Source organism: Corvus brachyrhynchos, unplaced genomic scaffold, assembly GCF_000691975.1.
Source record: "Corvus brachyrhynchos isolate BGI_N302 unplaced genomic scaffold, ASM69197v1 scaffold136, whole genome shotgun sequence".
NCBI classification, from domain to species: Eukaryota; Metazoa; Chordata; class Aves; order Passeriformes; family Corvidae; genus Corvus; species Corvus brachyrhynchos.
This window is the reverse complement of record NW_008239080.1, coordinates 3,584,646-3,595,011: the sequence shown is the minus strand read 5'-3', so window position 1 is coordinate 3,595,011 and position 10,366 is coordinate 3,584,646. Positions and strand designations below refer to the sequence as shown.

General features: G+C 36.5%; 1 protein-coding gene across 1 annotated transcript in view; it reads right to left on the bottom strand.

Annotated features, from left to right (window-relative positions):
• EYS (eyes shut homolog (Drosophila)) overlaps nt 1-10,366 on the bottom strand; it is an 859,267-nt gene that overhangs the window by 756,741 nt on the left and 92,160 nt on the right. The window contains exons 2-3 of the mRNA XM_017739228.1: nt 3,453-4,309; nt 1,151-1,264 (exon numbers count right to left, since the gene is read on the bottom strand). Coding sequence (XP_017594717.1) covers nt 1,151-1,264; nt 3,453-4,206 — 868 coding nt within the window. The 5' untranslated portion in view covers nt 4,207-4,309. The remainder of the gene's footprint in view (nt 1-1,150; nt 1,265-3,452; nt 4,310-10,366) is intronic.

Below are 10,366 nucleotides of genomic sequence, written 5' to 3'. Positions count from 1 at the left end.
GGGGGGGGGGGGGGGGGTAGGAACCAGCTCCAGAAAATTTTATTAATGGAATTTTTTACTTTTAAAAAAGAGGTGCTTTTTCAGTTTTCTCAGAAATATGCTGACCATGATGCTTCTACAGTGAAAGAAAGAGAAGAAAATGAGAATATAAAACAGATTTACTAGGATTTATAATTCAGCATGTCTATCCCAGTTTTTAAAAATATAGTTCTATACAGACTTATTTAAAATATCAACAAGGATCTTCAGTCCTTCACTATGAAAATAAAGATTGGCTCTTTGATCCCTCTAACTCCAGTATGCTTTTTTTTTTTCTTTTAACTCTTCATCTCAATGTAATGATTTCTTTGTATTCTATAATTGACAAGGATAAGTGATGCTTCCAAGAAAGAGACATTTGGAAAAGTTTTACTGTCCTTGGATATTCAAGAGCTAGCTTTATACTTAGCTCCTTCTTAAAGAATGTTCTTGTGAATATTAGTGCTTTTCTCACATCCATACAGTGAACTTCTGCTGTGAAGCACAAGAATAAATAATTTTTGACTCCTATCCTAATCCCCCAAGAAAGTGTTTACATAGGATGGTTTCAGATACATTTTTCATACAAGCTTCTCTCAGGAAAACATCTTATTTGTCCCATATATCATAAATAAACCAATTAACCCCCTTCTTTTTAATCAAGTCACACCCCTAAATCATGACATTATTGACTCTTTAGATTATTTCCAACCTTTATTTCTAAAACATCTATAAGAGGATGTTGAAATTATGAATACAAATGTCATGACCATTCAAAATCATTCATCCAGGAAGAGTTCTGATTCTTGTGAATTCTGTATTTGAGAACCAGTGAGTCAGTGATTGAGAGTCTTACTCTGTTATACTGCCAATAGAAGAAAGGTACTTGTGGATGGGATCTGATTGTGAAAAGTTTCTATCATTTATAGAATGTACATGAGTTCTATCAGTACATGAGTAATTTGGAAGTCTAATTTTTATATTTTACAAAACCTATTTTTAAAAAATCTAAGGATATGGCAAACTGTGCAATAATCATCTAAAATCACTGTTTTAATAAAGCAAAAATTCATACCATTATTACAACAGATAAAATTGTTATTGTAAGACAGGGAAAAAAGGTATTTCCTACCTGTAAAGCCCTTGTCACACTCACAAAGAAAAGTGTTTGGAGTAACATTGATGCAGTTACCATTGAAACATGTAGAAGGCTGGCACTGTCCAACTATTTCTGTACAATTTTTACCTATGTCAAAGGAATAATAGGAACATTGAATTTTAGTAAATATTTCGAGGGGTTGGTGAATGTCAAATTTATAGCTACAATAAATGTCAAATTTATAGCTACAATATAGATATGCAAATGGATAGATAGGTATTTGTGCTAACATTGTTCATTAGTTTGCTCCAAACTTACTGAAATTCTAAGGCAAGTCAGAAAGATATTAATCTGCTTTTATATGAGCTACTGTGCTCAACCTCACCTAATGTATAGTTACAAATTCACATATAGCTTAAAGTGCAGAAATGCTACTAGAACTGTGGTATTTATTTCTTTTAACATGAATCTAACTTACAATTTCTTTCAGCATTGAGAACAAAAGATGTTCTCATGTTGAGTGGAAATGTGAGAATATTTTTAATATGCAGCTTTCTGGAAATTACAATTTCAGTTATAAGTTGTTTATGCTATTACAGCATACAGGTCTAAATACCATATAATTATGCTTGCCTCTTGAATTATTACTATGGCATTATTCACACTTCAAAAAGTTTTCAAATTTCCAATACACTTTATATTAAGGAAGGCATCTTTTCCTCCCTCACTCTTTTGTAGCCGTGCACATAATATATGGTTGTTTAGTCTCCTAACTCTTCTTGTTTACATACAGCTTATTTATGGACCAGTATTGTCAGTACAAAATGAGGGCATTACCTAAAACTCTCCTATATAGGCTAACAAAATGTTTTAAGCATTGCTTGTTGATAACATTAAGAATGATGATTGCTTTTAACAAAATTGCTTGCAAATTTTTTCATTAATTTGAGTTTAATTAGTACCAGACACTTTTGGTATTATTCTTTTCAAAGAATTTTACACAGCCTCCAGTAACAATAAAGGAAATATAAAACACACTGCATACCATCAATGTTTTCTACTGTCTAATTGCACTTTTAATAATTACAAAAATATTTTTCTCATAACATTGACTTATTCATACCTGCATAATCTATTGGGAAATGCATTAGTAACCAAATTATTATGCACTTTGAAAAGCAATTAAAAATAAATTACAGCAATCTTTATGCAACATAAGCTTCATTTGTATGAAGTGTGTTCTATGAACCTCACTCATTCCTGAGTCATCAGCTGTGCTTCATAGCATAGCATTGCTATAATGAGACCATAGATGTTCAGTCCAACAGAGGAACATTACAAGAATTCTGCTCCACAAGTATAAAAAGAGCTACAAAAATTCTTTTTGTGATGAGAATGAATGTTTCTAGTACTTTCTAAAACGTACCCAACCTCTAGTGGTCTGAATGCAGGAACAACATCCCCAAAATTTCCTTAATTCACTTTTTTTTTTTGTCCATGAAATAAAGATAATGATTAGATAAGAATTTACCCAGTCATGTTGTACTCTCTGGTATTGTAATCCGAAACCAAATTCAGTTTCTTCAATGAGTTTTGGGTAAGTACTGCAATATTTCCTAATAGGATTACTTGATTTTTTCTTTTTTCATTTGTGACATATTTAATTTGGTGATAACAGTTTGTTTAACAAATTTCCTTTGAAAAAGACTTTAGGGGACAGAAAAATCTGGATGAAAAAATTAAGTATTTTGTTTTGCATATCATTCTAATTTAAGGTTTGACTTTTCAGTTAGACCAAATTTTGATTTTAAAATTTCACTAATGTAATTTGAAAGGTCTTTAAACTGAAAATGGAGGGGAGTTTTGGCAGGTTGAATGAAATGCTCATTTCAATGAAAGCATTTACTTTTTTTCATCAGTTTGGTTAACTGGCTGTTTTTGGGGAAGCTTACTCCAAATTATTTATGTTATTTGGTCTAAGAACCTGAACTGCAGAAAAAAAAAGAAAAAAACCAGTTACTTCTGTAAGTCAACAAGTACTTATTAATGTCTCATGCTTAAGTAGGAAAGAAGCATGATAAGAACTTATTCTGTTTTTCTCTACAATGCACTTATGAATGTCAGCAAGTACAAACTATCTTCAAATGCCTGCACAGTCTCCCATAAGTGACTCCATGTAAAAGAGACTCTGCAGGTGTGGTAGCAGCAGTGGGCAATAATATTAGACAAAAGCCTTGCTAGTATTGTTCTTATTGTTTTACAATCTATTAAGGAAAGTGTATGATCGTTTATACAGTGTATGATAACACTTATTCCTAGAGGAGAAAAGGAATACCTGAAAATTTTGGAGGACATGTGCATTTGTAGTAATCTCCAGAAAGTTCTGATTTCTCAGTGCAGGAGGCATTGTTGTGGCAAGGTTTAGTGGAGCATATATCAAACTTCTGGCAGAATGTTCCTGAATACTGTGAGAAACAATGGCAATTATATGCCTTTTCCCAAACATGGCTTAGACATTTTCCATGCCCAGAGCATAGTGGTGCATCCAGAGACTGTTGGCAAAACTGCTGCTTCACTGTCACGTTCAGACGAAGGCCCATGTTGCACAATAGTGGACCTCTCTTGTGAAGTTCTGCAAAATAATGAGTTCCAACACCAAGCCAGTTAGGGTCCACTTGCTGCAGTCCTCTTATCTGGCAAACAAAAATCAACTGCTCTTGAAGAAAACCAGCTTTAGGGCAGTTAATAAATTCTTCCTTGGAGACATTTACCAAATTCATTCCATAGGACTGAAAGGATGGCTCAGAGGAGATGAAGAGACTATCACCTAATTGAAGCTGTAAAGGGCATATCTGAGGGATACTGATGTTATGTTCTTCAGAGATTTTTCCAGTAATACTTTTATTCATATTCCAGCATTCAGTGTAAAAGTCTGAACAGATATTTTCCCTCGGTGTCCATTTTATTACGGTAGGTTTTGGTTCTGCTCTCCATTCTGTAGTCATTTGCCTCTCACATATTGCCTGCCCATTCACAATGCAAAGTTGAAGAAAGCACACTATCATGCAAAATGCTGATTTCATAGTCATCGTTTCACCTGACCAATGGAAGTTTTCTTTCACATCTGCTTCATTCTGAGGATAACTTCAGAACACTTGTTCCTTAAGGTTCACATGTATTTTCCATGGCAGCCTAGGAATTCAAACAGAGGAAACTATTTCTGTTTCCACACCAAATACAGTTGAATATTGAAACCTCATTACAAAACAGAAAATGTACAACAAATCAAGGGCAACATCTAATTAGTAATGGGAAACTGGATTAAGTCAAATGAACTGATCAGAACAGCAACACTGTAACAAAAGTCAGTTTTTTCCTATTTTTATTCCTGATAAATATTTTATATGTATTTAGTGCATTTCATTGTACTTGTGTGCAGAAGAGAAAGAGCTTAAAGTCATACTTTCTTGTTTGCTCCCTCTGTTGACAAAACTAATGCTAATAAAGTTGAGATAGGACATCTGAGGCAAAACAAGGAACTAAACAAGAACATCTAAGTTCTACTCACAAGCTTTAACCAAAAATATTTTTCTGATAATCATTTAACAGTTTATTATAAAAGTAGATATTCCAAAGATGTAGGCCTGAGAATTTTAACTTTATGAAGAAAATATGCAAAGACAACTCTTATATGTTCTTATACATTCAACAAAACCCTTCATTAAATCCTTACTTTTCAAAGAATATATCTGAAAATGCAAGGTCCTTAATCATATGCTTGAGACTTTTGTGTATTACAGTCAAAGACAACAGATTACAGAGTCCTCCAGGACTATTTAATTTATAGATTAGCCTTTTCTGTCCCTTGAATATATCTAGCAGTTCTTATTGCATGGAGATGAGTGATTACAGAAAGAAAACCAAAATAAGATCACGAAGCTTTTGCTTGGAGTCATAATGAAAATGATGAAAACACAGTATTATGTTAAATACCTTAGAAATTTTCATTAGATTTGCATTAGTTAAATTTGTCTTAAATACCATTTTTTTTCTCTTTTAGTCTTTTTTCCCCTCAGCATCCTTATCTGACACTTTCAGATATTTAGATTCCCCTTAAAGATGGTGGCTCCTAAACTGATATTTACAAATGAGAAAATTATTCTAAAGAATAAACTTTATCTTACAAGAGAAGCCATTCAATGTAAATAAACAATAGCATTTATAGTTTGATGATATTTGCTCACATTGTTCTCATTTTTACACAGCATGTGTTAAAATCATGTGGATGCATATTTTTCTACACCTGCACACACATAGTTGTATTTGGTTTGCGTGGCCTAGTTTTGGTTGGGGAGGGCTAGAGGGGCGGCTTCTGTGAAAAGCTGCCAGAAGCTTTCTCCATGTCCAGCGGAGCCAATCCCAGCCACCTCGTAGATGGATGTGCCACCGGCCAAGGCTGGGCCAATCAGAAATGGTGGTAAGAGCTATGAGATAACAGATTTAAGGAGAAGAAAAAAAAGTTATAGAGCCGTTGCAACTGCAGCCAGACAAGAGCAGAGTGAGAACATGTGAGAGGAACAGCTCTGCAGACACCAAGGTCAGTGCAGAAGGAGGGGCAGGAGGTGCTCCAAGTACCAGGGCTGGGATTCCCCTGCCGCCCATGGTGAAGACCATGGTGAGGCAGCTGTGCCCCTGCAGCCCATGGAGGAGACCCATGCCAGAGCAGTTGGATGCCTGAGAGCAGGCTGTGAACTTGTAGGAGGCCCATGCTGGAGCAGGCTCCTGGCAAGGACCTTCAGACCCATGGAGAGAGGAGCCCATGCTGGAGCAGGTTTCCTGGTAGAACTTGTGACCCAGTAGGGAACTCATGCTGGAGCAGCCTATTCCTGAAGGACTGCACCCCATGGAAAAGTATCCCTCACTGCTGCAGTTTGTAGAGAACTGTTGCCTGTTGGATGGACTGACATTAAAGAAGTTTGTGGAGAATTCTCTTCCATGGGAAGGTCTTCTCTTCCATGGGAAGGTCTTCTCTTCCATGGGAAGGTCTCCTCTTCCAGAGCAGAGGAAGAAGCAACCTCTGGTGAACTGATTATAATCCCCATTCCCTGTCTTCCTGTGCCTCTGGGGTAGGAGGTAGATCTGGGGAAGAGGGAGGGGTGGGGGGAAGGTGTTTTTAAGACCTAATTTTACTTTTCATTATTCTGCTCTGATTTTGTTAGTAATACATTAAATTAATGTCTCTAATTCAATTTTGTTTTGCCTGTGACAGTATCTGGTGAGTGATCTCTCTCTGTCCTTATCTCAGCTCATGAACCCTTCATCAGGTTTTCTCTCCCTTGTCCAGTGTGGAGAAAAGTGATGGAATGGCTTTGGTGGGTGCCTGGCATCTACCCAGGGTCAACACACTTAACACTGATTTATCACAAAAGTGCACGTGGATTATGATACTGCTTTAAGTACATGATTTCCTTAAATGTCCTCATCTTCCCCAAAATTTTTCAATTGAATTTTGGTCCATACTCTGGGCTAGACTGAAATATCAAAGAAGAACAGAAAAGATACTGTTTGAAGAAACCTTTAGTTGAAGAATTTAAAACAACTTAATGACCTGCTGGAAATTATACGATACTATTAAAGGGTCATATTCAGTCTCTCCTATTTTTATCTAAATTGGGATGAACATCTAAAATGTAGCTATGTCCCATCAGTAAATTGCTGAACATGTGAACCTGTCCCAATGACCTTTGTGCAACAGAGTGGCCAGCACTATTCAAGCCTTTGAAGATACCAGGAAAGCGTGGACTATGACTAACTAGTAGTAATAACAGGAGACTTGGGGTTTAGAATATTAAACTCAGAAGGGGTAGAAACTAGATTGTGGTACTTCTCCCAGAATAGTTTTCATTTTAATTTAATTACTGAATCCCAATTCTGCCTTCAAAGAGTTTCAGTAACTCTAGCCACATAGCTCCAAAGCTAGGCAAGTATGTTAATTTCTAATTTTCTCTCTCTGACTCTGTATTTTCACCCCTGGGAGTTAACTCACCATAGAAAGAAAGAAAGGACACAGACATGCAAGAAAACTACTAGTCTCGTTGCTAAATACTCATAGTATTTCTATTTTGAGACCATTCCATTATCTTCAGAATCTCAAGATGTTCAAAGATACCATTAGATAATGGGGTATCAAATATGTAGTTTGGGTCATTTAGAATTTTGTTCTTTTAAAGTAGCAGTCTTGAACTATTATGTTGATTATAACTGCTATTACATCTGTCATTGTTATCAGGTATAAAAGTCTATGGTCTATATTACTGCATAGATTTAGAAATCCCACATTCAGCAGCCCATCTTTTCATACCTATTTCATAATAAGATTTTCTCAGGTGTTACTCAAATAGACCTTTACAAATGGTTATTTTTTTCCTTTTAGATACTTCAAAAAGAAAGCTATTGCATGTCTAATGCAGAAGAGTTCTTGCCCACTTACATTTTGTCCTTCATCCATGTAATTATGCATCATTCTGGTGTCAAATACAAATTTCATTTTTACTGGTAATAAAAATGTGCTTCCTCACAATATTTATATGGGATAAATATGAACTATTTTAAAATAAATGGTTGGTAGCATTTTAAGAGTTGTTATTCTTCACAAAAATAATTATTAGTCTTTATGTAGCTAAAAAATTATTATGGGAGCATTATAATTAATAAAATTAAATAAACAAAAACAACCTGTAAAAGCAATGAAAAAACCCCAAGTCAAGAAGACATTGTTTATTTAGCAATAAAATCATGAAGGAAAAAATGTTATAGAGTGAACAGTATAAAAAGTAAAACGCTGTGCATGAATTACATAATATAGTATTAACATATATTACTTAGAAAATCAGCAAAGAAATAAATAACTGCAAAATACTGATGCCATCTCATGAGATAAAATCATGTCATGAGATGAAATTTGAAAGGGATTATGATAACTGTTATACTTTACATCTGCTTTAGGCAAGGAGAAAATCTTCCTATTTATAAGCCCAGCTGGTTCCATGTAATTGGTGAAGACTAAGAAAAGTTCAAGACTCAGATTTGTATGGACAGAGAGATACTTGAAGAAAATATAACTCTTAAACTTACATAAGGCTGGGTGAAAAGCAGCACAATGCTCTATTTTGCACTAGAGGAGAATAAAGCAGGTAGATTTATGGAAGACTCCGTCAAAAATTAATCCCAAATTCTCTGCATTCCAGTCCAGCATTTTGAGGATTGTGTGTTCTTTCTATTAATAACTGGTATTACATACTAATAACAAAAATACAGTACATTGCAAGTGAGATTGGAGAAACACCCACAGATGATATATGACTTTAGCAACTTCTCAGGAAAAAACAATCTGTCAAAGAAGAGAATAAGCCAGGAGATGTTTAGTAACATCATGTCACCGTGTTTTGGCCAGGAATGAACCTCCTCTTTCCACCTTCTCACGTCACGTGAACACTTTGTTGAATTCTTGCCCGTGCTTGAGCAGCTTTGGTAGGATGGGGCTGCAACCTTGGATCAAAATGATATGAAATAACTGAGAGGGTGCTGTTGGGGTGGGGGGGGGGCTTTCTGGGTGCTCCCTACCTTCCCTCAGGAGCAGCATTTAAGCTCAAGGTCTGACCCTTCAACCTCACCTGGGCTATGCTGCAAGTGAGCTGGTACTTGACCTTATACCTTGATTACTTGGGCCTTGACCCTGACCTAAATATTTGACTTACTCTCTTGAGCTCAGAGCCTGTCTCCTCTCTGTGGATCTGTCTGGGTACAAGTGGGCTGTTGGTTGCCTCTGAGTGCCATCCCCAGACACTCTCTTTCCTATATAGTTCCTATGGGATGGTGCCTCTTGTCACTGATGTCACTGTTACTCTCTCCTTCCAGCATTCTACCCTTGCATGGCAGCCTATGTTTGCTGCTCCCCGGGACTGTGATACTGTGTTCACTTTACTTCTGATGTGTATTTAAAAACATCAAATTTAAGCATTACTTAATAGGTACATATAATAAAGGAAAAGCCATATATTACAGTGCCTGCAAAATTTGACTTCCACTCTCTGTGTTTCCAATATGCACTAATTTTCTCAATGACATACCAAGTGGTCCTTTGTACCTTTTTACTTTTCATCACAAAATGAATGATCCTTAGGAAATGATGCATTATTTATGCCAATCCTAATTATTTGCAAATGATTCTTTCCTTATTTACTAGGCACCATTTAAAACATATGGCATTTGCTGAAGCAATATTGAACATGCTAGACAGTGAATTTACCTACACCTCAAAATACAGAACCCTTATTTCTACCTTATAGTTGTACTATAAATATAGACAGAGTAGTGATGCAGACAGTGCTCAACTTGCTTATCAGGGTTTCTGGTGGCTAGTCTTACTCAACAATCCCTACAAAATGATGTTAGGTATAGCAGTATCAAGCCAGGGAATTTTACTTTACTCTAGTTTACTATTAGCTGCCGTGGTTTAACCCTGTCTGACAGCTAAGCCCCACACAGCCACTTGCTCATTTTCCCCCGTTGTGATGGGGGAGACAATCGGAAGGGTAAAACTGAGAAAGCTCATGAGTTACAATAAGGACAGTTTAGTAGGTAAAGCAAAAGTTGTGCATACAAGAAAATCAAAACAAGGAATTCCCACCTTCCCATGGGCAGGCAGGTGTCCAGCCATCCCCAGAACAGCAGAGCTCCATGACATGTAGCGGTGACTTGGGAAGACTAACACCATAACTCTGAAAATGCCCCCCTTCGTCCTTCTTCCCTCAGCTTTATATGCTTAGCACAACACCCTACATGGTGTATGGAATGGTATGGAATATCCCTTTAGTCATCTGGGGTCAGCTGTCCCAGCTGAGTCCCCTCCCAACTCCTTCTGCACACTCAGCCTCCTCATTGTGGGGTTAGGAGCAGAAAAGACCTTGGCTCTGTATAGGCACTGTTTGGCAATATCTAAAACATCACTGTGTTATCAACACTGTTTTCATCACAAATCAAAAGCACAGCCCCATACTGACTCCTATGAAGAAAATAAACTCCAATCCAGTCAAAACCAGCTCACCAGCCAGCCTAAAATTCTGTTTAGTGATTCTGATAGTGAGAAACAGGATCACAGAAATAACATATACATAAGCAACCTGTACGCCCACACTCAACTGTCTGTTTGGAGTCTGTCCCATTTCCTCCAGGATAGTCGTAGGAGGC